We start from the raw sequence: 23,999 nt of genomic DNA, 5'->3' as shown, positions 1-23,999 counted from the left end.
GCCCGTTTAAATAGTGTTCGCATGCAGCTTCGTTTGTGTGTGTTAGGATGGTTGCTGTTGAAGTTCAATACCTGGTCTGTGACTGTGGCTTTTCTGGATACTTTCGTTTGGAGTTCCCCATTTGTCTTGCGCTCTACCATGACGTCCAGGAATGGGAGCTGTTTGTTCTTCTCCTCCTCTCTGGTGAATTTTATTCCGGTGAGAGTGTTGTTTATTAGTTTGTGTGTCTCCTCTAGTTTGGTCCGTTTAATGATGACAAAGGTGTCGTCCAAGTAGCGTATCCATAGCTTTGGTTGGATTAAGGAAGGGCCGTCCTTTCCAGTCTATGTGTCACTACCTCGGCCAAAAGTCCAAAGATACGTGATCCCATGGGTGTCCCGTTGATTTGTTTGTTGGCCGTTGAAAGTGAAGTGGGTGGTGAGGCATAGGTCCAGTAGTTTCAGCATGTTGTCTGTGGAGATGGTTTCACTGGGGTCTTCTTCTTGTTCCAGTAGTGCTGTCATTGTTTCCCTTGTATGTCTATTGATGTGAATAGGGCAGTGACATCAAACTATATCATGGTCTCCTCGTCATCTATCCTTATGTCTTTGATAGAATTGAGGAATTCTTGGGCTGAGTGGATTGAGTGGGGTGACTTGTTAACTCGGTGCCTGAGTCTCCTTTGTAGTTCCTTGGCTAATCTGTGTAATGGAGTGCTTGGTAGGGAGACTATGAATCTAAGGGGTACTTCTGGTTTGTGTACTTTCGGGAGGCCGTAGAATCAGGGGTGTGTTGGTTCCTTAGGGTTTCATTCTTAAGAAGTCTGCTTTGTTGATCTGTCTGGTTTGTTTGAGTCTTTTTAGTGTGTAGAAGGTTTTGTTGCCTAATTACGTTATCGGGTCAGTCTGTACTGGCCGGTATGTGTTTTTGTCGGCGAGCAGTGCCTGTGCCTTGGATGTGTATTCCCTTTTATTTGGTACTACTGCCACGTGCCCTACGAAGGAAAACCAGAAGTGAGGCAATCCAGCTCAATGGACTCTAGATTTTAAAAACCAGGCAGGAAAACACACCGACGCTTCATTGGAGGCTGCACTGATGATGTTACCCAGCAGAGTAATGAAATGTCTGCCAAACAACAAACCAGCTTGGCGAGCCAACCAACCACAACACCCACAACCCGAGCTACAAATCTACTCCAAAACCTAAAGCTAATGTCTACAATAACCTTCACCCTTTCGGTGAAGCAGCACTTTACCTCCACTTCATTCAATCTAGCCTAATGCATTCACTGCTCACCATGTGGTCTCCTCTACATTGGGAAACAAAGCATAGACTGGATCACTGCTTTGCAGAACACCTATGTTCAGCATGCGAAAAAGACTCAGAGCTTCCGGTTGCCTACGAGTTCTACACACAACTCTGTTCCCTAGCTAAAATCTGTCTCAGACTTGCTGTCATGCTCCAGTGAAACTCAGCGCAAGCTGGGAAGAACAGCACCTCATTCTGGACTCGATATCACGTTCAACAATTTTAGGGCTTGAGGCAGCTTCTCCTATGTCTTACCTCGACTCCCACACACCAGGCCTTGTTATTACATGGTTTGCTATTACACCGTTGATAGCCACTAATAGACGCCATTAGCAACCATTCTCCTAGGCTGACCATTATCCACTCCTTCGTCTGTTAACTATCCTTCTCTCTCTTTGGGCTCTACCTCCACCTATCGCTTACTCCTTATCCCCTCCTCCACCCTACCTTCAACATAAAAAAATACAACTTTTTCCTACCTACCACCGGTTCTGAAGAAATGGCATTGGACCCGAAATGTTACCTCTGATTTCGCCCCACAGATGCTGCCAGACCTGCTGACCTTTTCCAGCAATTTCTTTTTGTCCACAGTCAATGAGTAAAAAGAAAAATGACCAGTGAGAGATATTCAGAAAAAGAATTTGTGATAAAGAACCAGTTTATACTCCTAAAAGCAAACTTCTACACACAAGACAGCCAAGGAGGACTAAAGTAGTAAAAAAAGTATAAAGGTAAAACAGAAAACACGTATAAATGCAACAAAAGCATATATTCTAGTGAAAAGTACTAAAAGCAAAAAAGAGTGGCTAAAGAGATAGTAAAAACTGCTAAAAGGGATAGTGAAAATAAATCTGCAAGTGATATTAAAATCAACACAAAACCTTTTACAGTTAGATTAGGAAAAGGAGAGTGGTAATAAGCAATGTGGGTCCCCTGCCAACTGAAAACCTGATGTTGTCAACAATAGAAAGGAAAATAGTGAACATGTTTAATAATTATTTTACATCAGTATTTTGGGAGGACAAAGCAGTCAGCATCTCATGCATCCCAAATCAGGAACATGACAACATGAGTGTAATTAAGATGAAGTCATCATTTGGTAGTACAGAATTTGAACTGTGCTGAAAAAGATGCATTTTGTTGAAGCTTGTTGCCTTGCATACTTCTGGACAATTTGCAAGAAATATCAAAGTAAAGGAAAGCAGCACTCATACTCTACAACAGGAAACTTTTAGAGTCTGAATGGTAGAAGCATTACTATAGAGAATGTACCAGTCAATGCTGATTGAAAGTTAACTGTCAAGCTTTGCTTAAATTTTAAACAAGATAGGTTTACTCTGATTAGTCAAGATATCACCTTGAGAAATAAACTAGAGAATGGATGTCATTTCCTTTGTTGAGTTGAAGCAGAAGCAATATGCATACATATTTGTCTTGTCTACAAAGTCACAGTCTACTTGCCAACAAATGAGCATTCTCTTCTCATACAAAGCAGTTGGATTAACAGTGTGTGAGTGAATTATTTCCCTGTAACTAGATAACAGAGTGTCAACCCCATTCTAGACACTCAACCTCTGCACTTGAGTGGAGAGCTCAGTTTATTCTCAGAGATACTCCCCAAGCGGACAGACAGGAAAATGTTTACACTAATCTGGATTCATTAATCCAGCTCACTTGCCAGGAAAAAAAGGCAGCTTGCATCATTCCTGGTGGTAAAACGCAATGCTTGCTCTAAAGAGGGGATGCAAGCGATGATCACCGGGGTTCATGCCTCTTGATGCAGAGTAATGTCAGTCAGAATGGTCAGTGTCAGAAGCAGCCAATGTGACACAGTCATCCTGATTGACAGTATAATTGACTAACTGTTGCTGTTTATCTGAACAATAGCTTTAATTGTCCAATTAGTGTGTGCCAAATTCCCCAGTCCTTTCTTTTTTGCCAACCTCATAGACTTCTGCTGGGGCCTTGGTATTAATTGCCATTTCGTTAATCTTCAGCAGGTCCAGCGGCATCTGTGAAGGAAAAAACAGAGTTAATGTTTCGGGTCCGGTGACCCTTCCTCAGAACTGATGGTGGCTGGGAAAACATCAGTTTATATGCAGAGAAAAGGGGAGGGGGATGGGGTAGGGAGTAAATGATAGGTTAGAGCCTAAAGAGAGAGAAAGAAGTTAGATAGGCAAAGAGTTGATAACGATCCAGCTGGGAGGGTGAATAGTTGTTAATGGGGACTATTAGTGACTAACAACAGGGGGTGTGTAATGGCAGGCTATGTGGTAACAAGGCCTGGTGTGTGGGGTAGGGGGCTGGGACATGGAAGAGTTTAGACCCTAAAATTATTGAACTCGATATTGAGTCCGGAGGGCTGCAGGGTCCCCAAGTGGAAAATGAGGTGTTGTTCTTCCAGCTTGCGTTGGGCTTCAGTGGAAAACTGCAGCAAGCCTGAGACCAGAGATGTTGGTTGGGGAACAGGGTGGTGTGTTAAAGTGGCAGGCAACAGGTAGTTCAGGGACTTTTTTGCTAGCAGAACGTTGATGTTCTGCAAAGCGGTCACCCAGTCTACGCTTCGTTTCTCCAGTGTAGAGGAGACCACATTGTGAACAGCGAATGCAGTAGACTAGATTCTGGGAAGTGCAGGTGAAGTGTTGCTTCACCTGGAAGGTATGTTTGGGCCCTTGGATACTGCGGAGGGAGGAGGTACATTGGGGAAACGAAGCGGAGACTGGGTACCTGCTTCGCAGAACATCTACATTTTGCTCGCAGAAAAGACCCTGAACTACCTGTTGCCTGTCACTTTAGCTCACCACCCTGTTCCCTGGCCAACATCTGTCTCTGGCTTGCTGCAGTGTTCCAGCTAAGCTCAAAACAAGCTGGAATAACAGCACTTCATTTTCCGCTAGGGAACCCTGCAGCCCTCCGGACTCAATATCAAGTACAATAATTTTAGGGCGTAAACCCTCCCATGTCCCAGGCCCCTATGCCACACACCAGGCCTTGCTATCACATAGCCTGCCATTACTCACCACCTGTTGTTAATCACTAATAGTCCCCATTAACAGCTATTCACTCTCCTAGCCTTATCGTTATCAACTCTTTGCCTGTCCAACTGCTCTTCTCTCTCTTTAGGCTGTATCCTATCGTTTACTCCCTACCCCATCCCCCTCCCCTTTTCTCTGCGTATAAACTGATGTTTTCCCAGCCACCATCAGTTCTGAGGAAGAGTCACCGGACCTGAAACGTTAACTCTGTTTTTTTCCTTCACAGATGCTGCCAGACCCGCTGAGCTTTTCCAGCAACTTTGTTTTTGTTCCTGATTTACAGCATCCGCAGTTCTTTCGATTTTCGTTAATCTTCAGACCTGGCTGGAGGCTAGGTGTCATTGGTGACAATGAAGGGATGTTATGGCCTTGTGACACTATTGGTAGATTATTAACCCAGAAACCCAGGTGACATTCTGGGTTTGAATCCTGCCATGGCAGGTGGTTGAATCTGTATACAATAACAAATTAAGAGTCTAATGATGACCATGAAACTATTGTCAATTGTTGGAAAAACCCATCTAGTCACTGATGTTCTTTACAGAGAGAAGCTGTTATTCTTATGTGGTCTGGCCTATATGTGGCTCCACAGCAATGTAGTTGTCTCTTTACTCTGTAATGTGCAGGCAGGTCGCCAGGCTCCTCCTTGAAATTAACCTTTTTTTTTAACATTTTCATAGGAATTGGGTTTTACTGGCTAGGTCAGCATTTATTGTCCATCCATAATTGCCCAGAGGGCAGTTAAAAGTCAACCACATTGCTGTGGGTCTGAGTCACATGTAGGCTAGACGAGGTAAGGATGGCAATTTCCTTCCCTAAAGGACACTAGTGAACCAGATGGGCTTTTACAACAATTGACAGATGGTCATCATTAGACTTTCAATTCAACCTTGCCATGAGAAGTTCTACAGCAAGTCCAAACCTATTTGAATGTATCATCCTTGTGTACAGGCTGTGCCAGGAAGTGCCTCTGCCAGGTAGTGAACAATTGGCACAGAATCTACTCATGGTATTTTGCAAGTGAGAGAAAGTTTTGAAAGACCAAGGCTGTAGTTATTGTTACTGAGAGGCTGAGTAGAATTTCAGAACAGGTCAGTCCAGCAGGATTTCAGATAAGAAATAAAAAAGAGTTTATGCAAATATGTAGGAGGTATGGGCACAAGAGAAATGTGGTAATTGCTGAAGCTCTCTCTGTTACACATGATTATTATCATGGTTCAAAGAAACTGTGAAAGCTCTGGTAATGACTTGGATGGTTGTTCTTAGAGAGAAAAATGGCAAACAACATATCCAAGCGCAGACCACTTCTGAGGAAGGGTCACTGGACCCAAAACGTTAACTCTGATTTTGATTCACAGATAATGCCAGACCTGCTGAGCTTTCCCAGCAACTTCTGTTTTTATACCCAAGAGCAGAGTTACATCATTGATTCTGTAAGAAGTAAAGTGCTTGTTGCCTTATCTCTCCAAACCTTTTCAATAGTCTTCCATTGATGCTGTGTGGGCCCTGGCCCAAGCTTTTCTTGACCCATCTCTGGACAGAACTCTTGTGGTAGTACAAAGTCACACTACATTGTCATATTCTGTGAAAACACCCTGCTGTTTCCTCACACATCACTGATCACAGTGCATTGAGGTTGGAATGTGTATTTAAATTTCATCCCCATTTGGAACTGCAGTGTTGGAATTTTGACAACACGAGGTGGAATTCCAGTGATGGGGACAATGTTACTTGCAAGCAGATTGCAACTTGTTAACAAAACCCAGGAAAATTTTCTGGAATCTTCAGCTAGAACTGGCGCTGGATTGCCGAGAGGAGGAGATGAAGATTGTGCCAAAGTGTCCTCAGTAATTTCTTTCTCTAATACAGCCAGAGACTTTCTTCACAGCTGCATTGGTTCTGATTCTGAACATATTTTTCGAAGGTTTCTACATTCCTATGTCCCCTTTCAGCCTTTGTCCTTCTTCTAGTGTGGGTGAGTGAGAGAGATAGTGTGAGTAAGAGACTCGACTTCTTACATCATGTGCAATCTGTTGAGAACTAGGACTATATTGCAACTTTTAGATTTTGTTTAGGTTCTCTTATTTTACTTATCACTCATTTTGGGGACTCAAATAATACATAGAAAAATAATGTAGTAGTTTTAGAAATGATACGGTCAATACATTTTTACAGAGCTCCACTGACAATACACCTCTGGAACAGATACAGTAGTTGAGAGAAACCAGTTCCATCAGTTGGAGATTTCTCAGACTGGAAAGAATCGTATAAAATTTAGAGCCAGGCCTTTCAGGAGCCATACGTTTCCACGCACAGGGTCATGGGAGCTCGTCAGTCTCTTTCACAGATGGAAACTGATGCTAGATCAATTATTACATTTAAAACAGGTTGACTGAGGAAAATCTATCAATCACATTAAGTGGTATGGGACAAGGTATTTCGGGTTGGGTGACAGATCAGTCATATTTGCAATGAACTGTGGAATGGTCTTGGGAGGCCAAGTAACCAACTTTTGTTCCTTTGTTTCGGTTAACATTTCAATGTAACTGCCTGGCTGTATATCATACTCCATTGAATTGCAGACAGGTCATTCAGTATAAAATTTGGAGGTTCAGCATCACATACTTCTCTCTCAACATTCCGACCAATTAATGTTGACTCGAGGCCTTCAACATAGAAGATGAGTCTTCAGGTTAATCACTTTCAGCATGCTCATGCCTCTTACCAGATTGGTGCTGTGTAGATTACTTCCTCCCTCTAATAAATTCAACTGACAATCTCGTCCTAGATCTTGCATTGGTGTGCCGATAGTACCAACACAAATTATTTACATATGAGTAAATGATGGCAAGAACATCATTCAGGTGCTTTGCTCATGCTTGGGTACTGTATATTAATAAAAGCTACATATCCTGTTTGTTTTTATAGTTTCTTCAAAGAATTTAAAATTTGCCATGACCTCTCCCTGATCATCAGTACACAGCTTCCTTAACCTCTTAACTATTTAGAGCTGTAAAACTACCACTCTGTTTCTCTCCCAAGATAATGTTGCACTTCATTCAACAGCCCAACCATCTCCAGCTTGCTTAAATTTAACATTTTCTTAATTTTTCCCACATCAGATTACATAAAAAGCATCAATGTTTATTTCTTTGCTTCTCGTGACACTGAATTTCTACATTCCTCTGCCCAGATTATCCTGTGTTCCATACTCCAGCACTTTTGCAGCTGCTGTTGGTACTTTTGTTGCTAAACAGTCTTAGTTTCTCTCTGTCTCTTGCTATCTAACCTTGGTTTTACACTTTCTTGTGGGGACAGCAAGACCTACATTTTTATGGTACTTTCATGAAATAAGGACAGAATATTCAATAAAGGTTTTTAGAAGCCCTGTAATATAACAATGAATTTAGTCCATAAAAGCAATAAAATAATAATGCTCAAATAATTTATTTTATTTAAATATGCTGTTGATTAAGGGATAAAATAATTGGCTTGAACATAAGGAAATTCCCCTTGTCTGTCTTCAAAATAGTACCTTGGGAATTTTCAGGTTTATATTAAGGGGAAATTGGGACTAGATTTAATATTTCATCAGAAAGATATGAAACAACTGCAGAAAATAATCTAAACGATGACTAAGATTAAGCATAGGAAGTGATTGTGTACTTTTGCACAATGATTCCAGAAAAATTGGATAAAGTTATTGAAAGATTATAAAGCAATACAAAATGAAAAATTTCCTAATGAGATCATACTAATACCATTTGTTAAATTAGGATAAGGGATTTGTTGTATTACTAAAATTTCAATTATTTATTCTTTATGCTTTAAAAGTCTTACAAATGCAAGTACTTTCTCTAGTGACATTTTCTATCTCTGTCATGTGGAATATTACTATAACCTATGCAAATTCCCATTGTCATAATTTCCCTTCATTCCTCCTGACACTAGGCGGTGCTGTTGCATCTCCTAACTCATACATCTTCTGGCAACCAAAATAATTGTAAATTTAAAGTTTAAGTGCAGTCACCTGCCTCCCTCCTGCTTGTTTCCACTTCACACTCCTGATTTTTGAAATGGCACATTGCTCCAGCTGTCTCTAAGTTTCCATTGCAAAATTCTGGAGTTGGAGTCCTTTCAGAGCTCTCTTTGAGAGTTGGCACAGGTGTGACAGACCAAATGACAAACACTTGTGCACTAAAATTCAATCAACTGAAGTTTCGTGGGGTCTACTACTTCAGCTCCTTATCTTGAAATCATTAATGAAAAATAATCATCAATAAACATAATGGAACTTCTCTCAGTAGTGAATTGGCATTGTGGTTACTTAACTGAACCTAAAAACAGGAGGTCTCAATTTAATAGGCTATATTAGCTGATTTCAGACAAGGTAGCAGCAGTAGGCAATATATTTGGTTTCAATGCTAAGCTAGAGTGAAGAAAACTGCCAGGATTTTGATTCTCTATTAATATACTGTGACCTCTGCTAAAATATACTTGCCACAGGAGGGAGTGCACGGAAGTTAATCAGACTAATCGCTGGGATGGCAGACTTGTTTTAGGAGGAGACATTGAGGTACCGCAGCCAATATTCTCTAGCACTTCAAAAATTAAGAGGTGATCTCTCTGAAGCATACAAATTTTTAACAAGGTGTGACAATGTACATGCAGATTGGATGTTACCCTGGCTGGTGATCCTAGAAGCAAAGGTCACAGCGATAAAAGCCTGCCTCTTATCCTAAGATTGAGATGAGGAGGAATTTATTCATTGAAAGGGTAGTGAATCTTTGGAATTCTTTACTGCGGAAGGCTGTGGAAGCTCAATCACTGAGCATATTCAAATATAGTCAGTAGATTTCTAAGGACTAATGACATCAAGGGAAATGGAGATAGAGTGGGAAAATGGCATTGAGGTAGATAATAAGTCAAAATTTAGTCGAATAGTGGAGAAATCTTGATGGCTTAGATGAACTACTCCTGTCCATATGTTCCTAAAATATGACTGAGGAGAGCAAGGACAAGATTATATAGAGATACAATATCGTCTGGACACAATAGCTAGTTCAAATTTGCTATTTAGATTTATACATAAACACAAATGACTACTTAGGTGAGCTGGCAAAGCGTACCATTGGAGTAACATCTCTGCAGTAAACAACATCTTCAGATGAGAACATACCTTGAAAGCCACTTTCGGAGTATTTGAAAAGTAGTGATTTCTGATTTTATTTCGATACTTTTGAAAATCTTTGACATCAGTAATGTAATACAACTTTCCCCAAATAATTTTTAAAGCAAATTTGATGTATACGATTGATGTTTGTATTGCTGCAATTAATAAAAATAATGCCATAAAACACAGGAACAGAGGTTGGTCATTCAGCCCATAGAATGTGCTCCACTATTTTAGTCTCCTTCCCTTTGTAAATAAAATTATAACACGGCACAGTTTTCAAAACCTCTGGGACTTTTCCAGAATCCAAGGATTCCTGGAAGATTACCACCATTGCATTCACCAACCTCTGTAGCTACTTCCTTTCAAATGAATAGAATATTCAGGATAAGACACAAATGGAACACACTCTGGCCAGTAAAATTCAAAGAAAATCAATCACACAGTTCAGATTCCTCAATATAACATTCCTGCTTTAAATTCTGCTGTCATACTTGGTGGTTCTTTAATACAAAGATAAAAATCTTTTCAGTAATCTCTCACATACTCTGCAACAAACATGATTGCATAGTTAATGACCTTTTCCTCTAATTAGGACAATTAGTTTAGATTTTTTGGCTTATATTCCAATATATTCACATACAGTCCTGAACTTCCAAAACACACATACTCAAACACCAAAGAAGATACAGCCTGTTTTTATTGTAAAATGAGGCTTATTTTTTCATTCGCTTATGGGATGTGGACGTCACTGGCAGGCCAGCATTAATTGCCTATCCTGAGTTGCCCTTGAGGAGGTGTTGGTGAGCTGCCTTTGTGAACTGCTGTAGTCCAAGTGCTGCAGATTGACTTACAATGTCATGTGGGAGGAAGTTCCAGGATTTTGACTCAGTGACACTGAAGGAATGACAACGTATTTCCAAGTCAAGATGGTGAGTAGCTTGGAGGGGAACTTGCAAGTATTGGTTTTCCCATGAAACCTCTGCCCTTCTGCGGGTTTAGAAGGTGCTGTCTAAAGATCTTTGGTGAATTTCTGCGGTGCATCTTGAGCATAGAACACACTGCTACTACTGAGTGTTGGTGGTGGAGGGAGTGGATGCTTGTGGATGTGGTGTCAATCAAGTGGGCTGCTTTGTCCTGGTTGGTATCAAGCTTCTTGAGTATTATTGGAGCTGCACCCATCCAGGCAAGAGGGGAGTATTCCATCATATTCCTGACTTGTGCCTTGTAGTTAGTGGACAGGCTTTGTAGAGGCAGAATGTGAGTTACTTGCTGCAGGATTCCTAGCCTCTAACCTGCTCTTCTAACCACTATACTTACATGGCGAGTCCATGGCACAAAGCAAGAAACCAATATAATGGATTAAAATTGTACTCCTCAAGCATTCATTTTTTAGAACCTTCACAGCTTCCAACAATTTGAATCAATAGCAGGAATGAAGCATGTCTCAATTCTCAACTTTAATTTCCTGTTGTTCTAAAATCTTCCAACTCCCTTCTTGCCCAACCTTGATAGTAGATACTGTAATCATTACTGAAAATGCTAGAAATATTCAGCAATTCTGACAAGAGTCTGAGGTGGAAGAAACAGAGTAAAAAAGAGTATTTCTAACTTGCACTTACCCATCCAAACCTGCTATAAACTTGCCAGTTCCTATTTTAATGGTGGTGGGACAGTGTAGAACTAAGTGACCTGTCCTCTGTCAGAAGACAAAACAGTTCCCAACTGATTTCAGGGAGACTTTGTGACTCTGCGAGAACAAGCTTTTTGTTTTTAAACCATCTTAGTTAGTTTAGATGTCAAGATCTGGATCCATAACATAACTTTAAACATAACATCGACTTTAAATGTTAACTCTACTTCTCTTTACAAGATGTTGCCTGATTTGTTGAGTATTTCTAGCATCCACAGTATTTATTGCTTTTGTTATAGTAATTTTCTGCCTTTTATAAACGCATTTCTACGCAGAAATGGGCACTAAAATACATCTGGTATTCTAGAGTGGCCTAGCAATTCCAAATGGTCTACAGATCAGGTTTTGTACTATAGTATTTTAATGTGAATTGATATCCCTGTCATTAAAAGTTGGTCTAACAGGATCATTTGCCAGGGAGATGGCTCACACATGCACTTTGCAAAGATTTACATTTGCTATTGGTGCATGTCATGTGGCACACATCATTACAGATATTTCAATGTTCATCGTGCATGCTCAACAGTAATTAGGGCACACATATTTTGCCTAATGTTACAACTGTTATTCTTCACATTTTTAAATGCTTCACACACAATAATTACAACAGAGTCTATCTGCAAAGAATTCTGTCACGTATCAACTTATGGATTGGTTTTAAAATAGCCTCATTGCTGTCATCAATTACTTAGGATGAACAACAGTGACCCCTCTATTTTGGGAAATGAAGAATTGCACTGATATTGACTAACCATGTCTTGCTCCTGGTGACATTCAATAAGAAGAAACCTGCCATTCTTAGCTGGTCTGGCCTGCATAGGATTTCAAACCACAGCAACGTAGAGTATTCATGGCTGCCAATGGAAATTATCTAGCCACGCACTTAGTTGTATCAGCTGTGGAAAAACTCAAAGAAGAAAAAAGTACAGCTGAGGCATCAGAAATGCCAAAAGCACACCTCTGCCACTGAACGCAGCAACATCCTGCTCATTAATATCGGGGGATTCAATTAAAAATTGGAAGCACTGTTGCAGAGAGTAATCATGCAAAAGTCTAGCAGTCATAATCACAAAATCATATCTTTCAGCCAATGTCCAAGACTCCTTCATCACCATACCACTGGCAGGACTAATCCACAGAGATAGCAGACTTGTTTAAATCTGAGGGCATGGACCTTGAATCCACCACATTATCTCTGCATACCATGAAGTCATAGGTTCAGATCAAAATCGAAAGAACTGTGGATGCTGTAAATCAGGAACAAAAACAGAAGTTGCTGGAAAAGCTCAGCAGGTCTGGCAGCATCTGTGAAGAGAAAATCAAAGTTAATGTTTCAAAATTTTCCTGAGGAAGGGTCATCTGACCAGAAACGTTAACTCTGATTTTCTCTTTACAGATGCTGCCAGACCTGCTGAGCTTTTCCAGCAATTTCTGTTTAGGTTCAGATCAAACAAGGACAAGGAAAGTAGATCACCACCTACCGCTCCTTCTTAAAGTTGAGAAATCATGTTGAACAACACTTGAAGAAACACAGGAAGTAGCAGGTGGGCTTTCAAAATCCATTGCTTAAAAAAAAAGTGACTGGCAGCAATAACACTGACCCAAACTGGCTGAATTCTGAAAGGCATAGCTTCCATAGTGGCTTGTAACAACTGAGAACCAATAAGGGGGGAAAACCTATGTGTTCTGACTTCTCCAATCTGCCTAACTTTGATTCATTATGCACGATTACACTAAGAGTGACCAACACAAGCCATTGTGGAGACTATGTCCTGTTTTCACACCAAGAAAATCCTGAATGTGTGCATGGCATTACCATTATGTTAAATGGGATAGCTTCAGAGGCTTAATATTAGGCATTTGTGATGTCGGCCACTGGCATCAGCAAATTTTGATTTCACAACAATCTATAACTTTATTAGTAGCATATCTGAAGTTTGTTGATTCATGCATCTTTATTGAGGGTTTGGAGTAAAACTTGAGGTGAACAGTTCATACTCTAGAAACAATGGTAGACCAGAAAAAACAAAACTGTTGTTGTCTAGTGACAGTGACCATAAGAAGTAGGAACTGGAGTAGCTTGTTGGGTCCCTCAAGCCTGCTCTGCCAGTCAGTAGGCTCATTGTCATCTGACATTCCTCACGTCCACTTTCCTGCCCTCTCTCCATAAACTGTGATTTCCCTACTGAATCTCTCTCTCTGTCTCTGTCTCTGTCGGCCTTAAGTATACCCAAGGACTCTGTGGTGAAGGAGCTCTAAAGATTAGCAACCCTCTAAGAGAAGAAATTCCTCATCTCAGCATCAAAGAAATACAAATCCACCAAGATCATGAAGCAATGTGTGCAGGCTAAATTAGAAGAAAAAGGTGTTGTTAGTTTAGGATGTCTTCAAAATGTCACGATTGGTGAAAAGCGCTAAGTGGCTCAAGAGATTGGCTCAACAGAAGCCAACTACTGTGGATGTTGGAGATCAGAAATATAAATAGAAATAAACAGAGAAATTCAGGTCTGACAGAATCTGTGGAGAGAGAAACAGAGTTAATGTTTCAAGTCTACTAAGATTCTTCTTTGGAACTGAAAGGGCTGAGTAACGAGAAGATTTCTATTCCATTGAAAAGGGTAGAAACAGGGGAAAGAGAAGCAAGTGGAACAGATGGTAAGGGGTGATAAGAGCAAAGCTAATGGTAGTAGAGAAGTAATATCGATGGAGTAGGTCCATGCTCGCTGTTAAAAGCGAGACTCAATAAGAGTGATATAGAATTTTGGAGCATTGTGAACTTTGAGGAGGATAGTGTAGAAATTCAAAAGGAAATCAACAACTTGATGGAATGGGTGGACAGGCAGTCATTGAAGTTCAATGTGGAGCTATTTGAAGTGATTCATTTGGTGGAAAGAAACCAGATAGACAATCCAAAATAAAGGGACCAGAAAAAACTCGATGCATATGGGCATAAGTCAATGGACGTGGCAAGACAGTTGATAGAATGGTTATAAAGCATAGAGAATCTTCAGCTTTAATAACAGTAGTACAGAGTACACAACCAAGGAGGTTAAATTGAACCTGTACAGGAACTAGTTTGGCCTCAGCTGGAATATTGAACCCAGCTGTGGTGTCACACTTTAGGAAAATGTGAAAGGACGAGATAGAAAGCAGTAAAAGATTCACAAGAATGAAATTCTTCATTACTGGAACCAATTGTGAAAACAGACTGGAAAACGTTGGGATTATTTTCCTTGGAGAAAAGAAGGCCAAAGAAGAGATTTTAATCAAGGTTTTCAAACTCATGAGGAATCTGGACCAAGTAGACAGGAAGAAACTTCCCATTTTTGAAAGGATCAAGAAAAGGGGCAGTGATTTAGAGTATTTGGTTAAAGAAGCCAAAGCATAGACAAAAAGAACAAATGAGAGAAAAATAGCTTTTCGCACAACCTATAGTTAAGTTCTGGAATGCACTACTTGAGACTGTGGCTGAGACAGGTTTAATTGAGGCACTGAAAAGGGAATTAAGCTTAAATGGAAAAGAAAAATGTGCAGGGTTACTGGGGGATGGTGGAACAAAGGTACTCAATGAACTGTCTACTCAAAGAGCCAGTGCAGATATGATGGGCCAAATGGCTTTCTTTTGCACTGCAAAGATTCTGTAACTGTCCTTCTGTGGTCCCAGAACTTGGACATGTTTGCATTTGAAATGACTCAGGCGTGCCAGTATTCCAGCCTGAGCTGAACCCTGCCTTGAATGAAATTTCTCATCAGTCCTAGGCCCCAGACTTTTCCACAGATGCCACAGCTCAACAACTTGAGTCATCCCTCAAATTCCTGCTGGGCCATTCCAGTCTGGCCAAAAGAGTTTCTTGTATGGGCTGTTCTTTCCAGGGTTTAATAGCCAAGGTCATTATACGTGGGGCCCAGGCCAGAAAGAGCACCTGGGCCCATGATTTCTGTCCCTAGCTCAGCTCTTGAACCCTCAACTTGTAATCCTACTATCTGGAAGAGATACAATCCCTGGTGAAAGGGTCTCTTACATGTGAGTACATCCTTTGCTCACCAGAGATTTGTAACGGAGGGAGATGCACACAGTTGTACTGAGCAATGGATTGTTAAATCAGATTCAATGTTTCAAAGACCATCTGTACTTTTGGTGCCTTGGAATCATCAGCATTTCACATTAATGTTGATAGGATGTGTGAAGTTGCAGTTCGTCTTTCGTTATCTGAGGTATGTGTTCCTCAATTTCTGGCTGCAATTCAATCCCATGCCCCAGCGTCTGGTCACCCTGTATGGAGGAGGCCAGGCAGATCGGAGGATTCCTTGTGGAACTAACCTTGGGACTGACCACAGTTTCTGTCATCATATCCAATTAGATGTAATTTAGGTGGTTATGTGGCTCACGACCTACCTCTCCTTTTCCATGGCTACAGTCACACCCAGCTGGTCCCAGAAAGGGAGTACACAATGGCAACTGGTTTTTCTTGAGACTTTCTGTGACAGATAGGCTCTAGGAGGGGTGATTGGAAACTGACAGTGCATCACCACCACTAGAAATGTCCCTTAATTTGTCTAAATATTTCCCAAAAGTTTTGATACAATACGTTAATGGGGCCCCTAACACTCCCTCTTGATTAGCAATCTCTAGTTGGATCAAATGGGGTATTAGTTGGAATATATAGGAATCAGGATTTGAATTTAGTTGTAATGTCTATACCAGTGTAATGTGTAACAGCTAATGTAGTTTTGAATTAACATCTCACCATGAACAATGCAGCATTTTTACAGAACTGCAAACCATAGCTTGCATGCTCTCAAGTTTCTGGATTGGGACTTAAATCAATGCTGCTGACTCAATGCAAGGTACAAAGATTGATATCCCAGAAATCAAGTTATTTTCCCCTCCTTATCTTGTTCAACATTCAGAAATCGAAGGAGTAAAAAAGATAGAAAAACATTTCTACACAGATGGGTGCCTAGTTTTTCATAGGTTTGAATTCTACAACAGAATCTACTCAGTTTTTGTTCTCGTAAGTATCCTGTTTTCTGAAGAGTTCCCATTAAATGTATGTGCTGTATGACATAAAACAATTATGAACATATACATCATGTTTGCTGAGGAATTTTAGTTTTGTTCCAAACTCATTGTGGATTTTTTGCAGAAATAGTAAACCACTGTTCTTGATAACAATTACATATTTGAGTGTGATTCGGAACAATAGTTATTCTTCTGTAGTTTCGTGCATTCTTCTTTAGCTTGCCATCTAAACAGTTTGGCATATCTTATGTCAAGATGCACTATTTGATTAATATATAGTTGTGAAAGAACCGGACAACCAAGTATAGTCTTCAAACTTCAGTGTATATACCAACTAACTTGTGATCGACTTCAGAAGTCTCAGACAACTTACCTCTGGAAATTTTACCTTGTGTAAATATAGCCAAATCTATTAGCTTTCTGCTGATCTGATCAGTTCACCTCCTTACAGTTGTCATAGTCTTCTACCATTTGGATATGTTAGAATGAAAATATTCTCAATGGCATGTGAAAAAACATTATTTAGTTACATAATCTTTTTGATGGTTTATTGCTCATCAACTGACAGATAAACTTGCACCCTGATTATTTTACATTAATCAAGTAAAAGCTATATCAGTACAGGAATGAAACCGAGAATAATATGGCATTGCTTTAACCATGAGCTATCACTTTCTATTAGTACAAGTTTAAGTTCACTTACATTTTATGTGGCTTACAAAGGATGATATAAAACTAAATGGAAAGTATACAAAATGCAAAAGACAAACTGAAACCTTGATGCGTGGAAGAGATAGAAAAACCAACAAATGTTGCCAGAACAAACAGTAAGAGCTACAAAAAAAGAGTATGAAAGTAAACGTACATGAAGTATAAGGGCTGTCAAGGAAATAAAGTACGATCATAAGTGACGTGACAACAGATGGCAATAGTATATTCAATGAAAGTAAAAATATACAAGCAAACAAACTGGAAGCATGAGAAAGCTATTTGGTCCCTTTAAGACTACTCCCTCACTTAATAAGGTCATGGCTGATCTGATTGTGGTGTCATCACCATTTTGCTGTTTAACCCCAAAACCCTTTGACTTCCTCGTTTGTCAGAAAATAACATTTTGAATAATTATTTCACATCAGTACTTACAGTGAAGGAAGAGGATAGCATTTTTGATATCCCATGGAACCTAATATTGAATCAGTATCAGTAACTCGCTAAGAAACTAACATTGGCAAAACAATGCTAGTGAGGATAATAATTGCATTAAACTGTTACAAATATCGAAGATTGGATAGTTTCTATTTAAGGATTATAAAGGAAGTAGGTGTCAACAACGCAGATGCCGAAATTATAATCCTCTAGTGTTCTCTCAATTGGAAAATTGGACATGTCAGTCCACTTTTAAAAAAAGATGAAAGAGGAAACCTGAGAATTATAAATTAGTTAACCCAACATTGTTGATGGAAAATGGCTGTAATTAAGGATTGAGTAACTGAACAACTTAAACTAGTTGGTTGATCAGAGAGTCAGTGTAGGTTTGTGGAGGTAGGTCATGCAAGACAAACTGATTGAAATTCTTGGAGGGATAACTAAGTATTGGACAGAGGAATACAGATGTTATTTATATGAATTTTCAGAAGGCGTTTAATGATGTCCTTTATGAAGAAGACTGGTAGCTAAAGTTAAAGCTCATGGAATCGAAGACAAATGATTGATTACTTATTATTAACAAAAGGAAAGCAGCAAGTTATTTAAATGGAACATATGCAGAACTCTGAGGTACAGAGAAATCTGGGTGTCTTGTGTACAGGTATAGCAAGTGACTAAGAAGGCAAATAAAATGTTTATTGCAATGGAAATTGAAGGTCATAAGTTTGGCAGTTTTGCTACAGTTACGTAGTGTGTCAGTGAAGTCTTAGTCTTCTTATTTGAGAAAGACTGCAAATCAGTTAGAAGCAGTTAAGAGAAGGTTCATTCAACTGATACATCGGATGGAGGAATAGTTACCTTAGAAGAAAGTTTGGACAAACTGGGCCTGTACTCACTGGAGTTATGATGAAAGAGAGGTGATCTTATTGAAAAATATAAATCTACCCAACTCGGAATCACTCTTCGGAACTGAATCTCACTGGTCTCCCTTCTCCTCTTGAACTGCAGTTCTTAAACACACAAAATTAAAACAGGGTAGGCTGCTGAGCTCATCAAGCACGTTCCACCATTCAACATATTTGCTGTTTATCCTCTACCTCAACACTAAAAAAAATTCTCATCTCAGTCCTAAATGGCTTATCCTGTATCATGAGACAATTACCCCTTGTTCTAGAACCCCCAAACAGGGGAACCATCTTCCCTACATCCAGTCTGCCTAACTCTGCCAAAATTTTATGTGATTTAATGAAATCCTCACCCACTCTTCTAAACTCCAGCATACAAAGGCCTGGTTGACTCACTAGTCCAAACTCCAGTGCTCCTGTGAGTAACAGGCTCTTTCTGGTGTAGATCCTGGCTGCTAAAAGTCCAAACAAGACAGGATAAGTGACATCTATGTGTGAAGATATCCTCTCAGCACAATTACGGTGAACAACCAGGTAAGAAAGTAGCCATGCATATTCACTGTAAAGTGGGATTTTCACATAATCCTTAATTGTCCTAGGCTATTTCAGAAGACCACTCAGAGTCAACCACATTACTGCAGTTCTGAAGTCAGATACAAGTCAGAACAGGTTTCCTTCCCGCAAAAGCATTGGTGAACCAGTTTGGTTTTTACAACAATTGATGGTAGTTGTCATGGTCACCATGACTGACAGCAGCTTTTGGTTCCACACTTTAAAAATATTAATTTAAGTTCCACCAACTTCCGGTGTACGTCCCGAACTCCAAGAAACAATCAGCCGGTCTGCAGTTTCAGCTCGTGGTCCGATTCCCGGGACCAGGCCCCAGGTCGCAGCAACACCTTGAAGCATCATGGCTGCAGGTTAAACATGGGCAAGGAAGCCTCCTCCTGGTTAACATGCACCGTCCTCCCTTGGCCAATAAATCAATACTCTGCCATGTTAGACAACACTTTGAGGAAGTACTGAGGATGCCAAGGGTGCAAAATATACTCTAGGTGGGGGATTTCAATGTCCACCACCAAGAGTGGTTCAGCAGCAGCATAAACACAGTGGCTATGACAGCAGGTCGGAGGCTAGGAATACTGTGGTAAGTAACTCACCTCCTGACTTCCTAAAGCCTATCATTCATCTACAAGGCATAAGTCAGGAATGTGATGGAATACTAACCAGTTACCTGGATGGGTGCAGCTCCAAAAACACCCAAGAAGCTTGAGACCATCCAGGACAAAGCCGCCCACTTGATTGGCACCACAACAGCAAACATCCAATTCCTCCACCACCGACACTCAGTAGCAGCAGTGTGCACTATCTACAAGATGCACTGCAGAAGTTCATCAAAGACAGCACCTTCCAAACATACAACCACTTCCATCTAAAAGGACAAGGGCAGAAGATACATAGAAACACCACTGCCTTCAAGTTCCCCTCCAAGCCACTCACCATCCTGATTTGGAAATATTTTGCCATTCCTTCAATGTTGCTGGGTAAAATCCTGGAAATCCCACCCTCAGGGTTATTGAGGGTCAACTCACAGCATATGGACTGCAGTGGTTTAAGAAGGCAGATCACCACCACTTTAAGGGCAACTAAGGACAGGCAATAAATGCTGGCCAGCTATCCATGCCCTCATCCCACGAATGAATAAAATATTTGTTACTAGGCTGGCAATTCGAAGTCCCAAACTAATGTCCGAGGTGTAGGAGTGTATATCTCACTTTAGAAGATAAATTAATAAACCTGTCATATAAAGCTAGGCTCAGTAATGGTGACCATGACCACAATCACTGATTGTTGAAAAAACTTGTCTGGTTCTCTAGCATCCTTTAGAGAAGGAGATTTGTTGTCCTTATCCAGTCTGGCTTATTTGCAACTCCACATCCACATTCACATTCACATTCACATCCATATCCACGGTGGGGGGAACAGAGTATGAGGCATGAGCGTGATGAGCAGGTGTGAGAAAACACCAACTCACACAGACTTAAATAACTACATTACAATACAGTGAGATGCAAAGTGGTAAAAAGATTTAGAGGAATGTATTTACCAACAGCCCTCATATTTGAACTCATAGCTATATACAGCTATAGAAATTACAATTGCAAAAAATAGTTGGATTGTCATCACAGAATTACTGTAGCATGGTTTGCACGTTAGCACTGGTCCAGAATATACATCATCACTAGGCATTAAACAAATTATGTCTGCGGCATGCTTCCACACAATGAAGCTTTAGGACATTAAAATTAAGTTACTTTGAAAGCTACATGAAATTCTCTCTCTTCTTAGCAGCTCATTATTTTTATGGGCAATTGTGAAAACAAGAATTAAAATGACAGTGTCATGGAGCTTGAAAAAAACATTCTTTCTATCCCACTGTGAATATCTGAAGTATAGTACAGATGTGGCAGTTTGTAGATTTAAATAAAAAACAACAGCTTTATTTCATTAATACATTTTCTTTCAAAGTCAAAGCCCTTAGTGTCTTTCCTTAGTTTGGTCACAAAATGAATTGACATCAAAATTTTCAGGCTGGCAAAGTGCAAATTTCAACAGCTTTCAAAATCAGTGGAAAATATATAGGATAGACAAATTTCCTTAGTGTGGAAGTAGGCTATTCAGCCCATCGAATCTACAACGACCCTCCAAATAGCATTCCACCCAGACCCAGCCCCCAACTCTCTCCTTGTAACCTTGCACTTCCCATGGCTAATCCAACTAGTCTATACATCCCTGGACACTACAAGCAATTTAGCACGGCCGACTCGCCTAACCTCCACATCTTTGGACTGTGGGAGGAAATCTACGCAGACGTGGAGAGAACGTGCAAACTCCACACAAACAGAATGGATTTGATGGGGTCGCTGGTGCTGTGAGGCAGCAGTGATCACAACTTAGCCACCATACTGCCTCCATGACTGTACTTAATTTGTTATTATATTTTAGTTGTTACTAATCCATTCATCAGGAAGTCCACTGAAAAGCAACTGGAGCTAAAGTTGGAATAAGTTACACTTTTATAGCTAATGGCAAGGTTGCTTTTCTTTATTCATTGCGGAAAAAGGTTGTTTTGTATGTACTGGATGACCTTGTTCAAATGCTTACCACATTGTTCTGCTATTGGTGTAGCTCTGCCTACTTCGCTTTGAAACTGCAAATGTGCACCTTAGAACTTTAAACTAAATGCTTGAGCTAAAGAAAAACATTTATGTTCCACAAATGGTGACCGTGACCCAAAAATGGCATTCACAAAGAAACATGACAATCTGCTCCCAAAAGCAACTTACTAAATTGTCTGGTCTCTAGAAATATTATTAAGTTACAGACAGACATTAGGTAAACACAAATTTCATATTATCTTTGTGCACATATACACAGACAAAATTTAAATCAGGCAAATACAGGAAGAAAAATGTTCCAAAAGTCATGTCTAATTATCATTGAGTTATTATTGAAACAAACATAGACTCTTGGTTCGCTATAATGCCTACATCAAAAATAGACCTGCTTGCTTCCAATGTCATCAATCTAGACCATGTGGGATGTTCACTGGCTCCTCAGCAATCAAAGTTGGTTTCAGTCAACAAACATCAGATAAAGGAATGCCATTCCAAAATGGATAGTAGCAACAAATGTAGAATGAAATGGTCAAGTTAATTATTTCCTTTGGAAAATATCAAAAGTGGCCTGGGATGGGGCAAGAAGATAGACTTGTATTTTTAGCACTTTTTACAACTATTGGTCATCCTAAAGCAGCTTCCAAGAAATGAAGTATTTCTTAAAATACAGTCACTATTGTTATGTCATAAATAGAGCAGCCAATATTCACATTATAAAACTCCAACAAACTGGAGGATGAAAATGTTAAAATTTGATAATTCTGTTTTTATGATGTTGATTGAGAGATAAAGATCAGCCAGGTCACAGGGGCCAAGTTTGTTACTCAGCTTCAAATAATGTCATCGGGTCTTTTACATCCACCCACCTCCAACAGAGCATCTGATTAACAGATTTGATCTTTGTACTCAAACCCTCGAGTGGGACTTGAACCCAGAACCTAGTAAAAGAGGCAAGAGTGCTGCCAACTTAACCACAATGCTGTGTGTTGGAAAACAATGGCAACAGACCAAAAGAGAAGGGGTCAAAAGGTAAGTAGGGGTAAATTTTTCACACATGTGACTTGCAGTGGTTTGAGCGATGAAGATATTTTGATGATTATTTATCTTTAATTGTTATATTTGTATTGGTTACAGCGGTATAGCAAAGGAATAGAAATGCAATTTAGGCACTCTGAACTTGTCAGAAGTATTAACAATAAAATCAAAGTAATGCAAGTTGCTGTCAAATCCATGTAACACTCTTAAATTTTCTTTGTAACAGGTCTAGAACAAGTTTGATGTTTGCTTTTAGTAAGGTTTTAAATTTGATTTTTGCCTCAATATGTAATATTAAAATCGCAGTTGGTCAGAGAACTGACGTTTAGAAATTGATAACAATTCCTTTTGTGCCTTTCCACAAAATATATGCATACAATAATGGCTCTAAATAAATAGACAGTCTACAGGCAGCAAAATGGTAGCAATTTAAAATCCTTACCAACTTTTCATCAACCGTGATGAGTTGCCTATCCTTGGTTTGAGTCTGTGCCAGTTGCCATGTGGAAGTGCTCAATGGCCTGCAGAGCAAAACAAAAAAAGCAGAAAGTGTTTCAAAGAAAAACATGGCAAAGACAGATGAATGTTGCATAAAGAATTTAGCTATTAACATTGTCCTTTTAAGAAAAATGATTCAAACTAAGAATTGGCAGTGCTGAAATCCTATTTCTCCCCAGTTAATTCTGTCTGTTTAATTTCTGTCAAGTCCCATCAGCAGTTCACAATGGACTGCACTTTACATCAGACTGCCAACAGCAATGACTGACTGAAGTGTGCAAATGAAGCTGGCTTGTCACAAATATACAGTGCAAGGAGACTGCAAATTCTAAGAACATTTTTTACAGCAAGCTTTTGTTAAAAACACAACATATTTCAATGATACCAAGTTTGAAGAGTTTTAAAACATATAATTTAGCCTAACACTTTTTTTTAAAAACATTGACATTTTACAAGTGAATTATTTTCAAAGAATTCACCAATGATTTTACATATTTCAGTACAGTCTCAATTCCTTCACGTTTGGCACACTGATTTAAAATTGGGATCCTATCACTCATATTCCACTTTCCATATGTATCAAAGCCTTACAGGTGGCAGGCAAAACAGCAGTCTCCTCAGTCAGAACTGAGGAAGGGTCACTGGACCCGAAACATTAATTCTCTTTTTTCCTTCACAGATGCTGCCAGACCTGCTGCACTTTTCCAGCAACTTTGTTTTTGTTCCAAATTCACAGCATCCGCAGTTCTTTCAGTTTTTATTTGGTCTTATTTTGATGTTGTGACAATGAGTTTGAATTTGGCCAATTAATTTAAACAAAGCACCTAGATACAGAAAGTAACTGAATTTAAATCTGATGGTGTTGACAACCTGAAACCAATCATATTTTAAGAATTTGATTCTGTCATTACGAGTATATAAGATGGGGGCATTTGGAAAAGTGTGGAGAGCCAACTGCCAACTGCCACCTGCCAGAGTTAGCACCATTCAGCTCTCAGAGAAAGCCTATCTAATTAATCAAAAGT

The 23,999-nt window shown here is 39.7% G+C and overlaps 1 protein-coding gene across 1 annotated transcript in view; it reads right to left on the bottom strand.

Moving 5' to 3' along the window:
* ndufs4 (NADH:ubiquinone oxidoreductase subunit S4) overlaps window positions 1-23,089 on the bottom strand; it is a 96,450-nt gene extending 73,361 nt beyond the window's left edge. The window contains exon 1 of the mRNA XM_048596398.1: window positions 22,919-23,089. Within this exon, the coding sequence (XP_048452355.1) occupies window positions 22,919-23,089 (171 nt within the window). The remainder of the gene's footprint in view (window positions 1-22,918) is intronic.
* Between the last annotated feature and the right edge of the window lie 910 nt (window positions 23,090-23,999).

This window comes from Rhincodon typus, chromosome 1 (assembly GCF_021869965.1).
Source record: "Rhincodon typus isolate 14 chromosome 1, sRhiTyp1.1, whole genome shotgun sequence".
Lineage (NCBI taxonomy): Eukaryota > Metazoa > Chordata > Chondrichthyes > Orectolobiformes > Rhincodontidae > Rhincodon > Rhincodon typus.
This window is presented reverse-complemented; position numbering and strand designations above follow the sequence as displayed.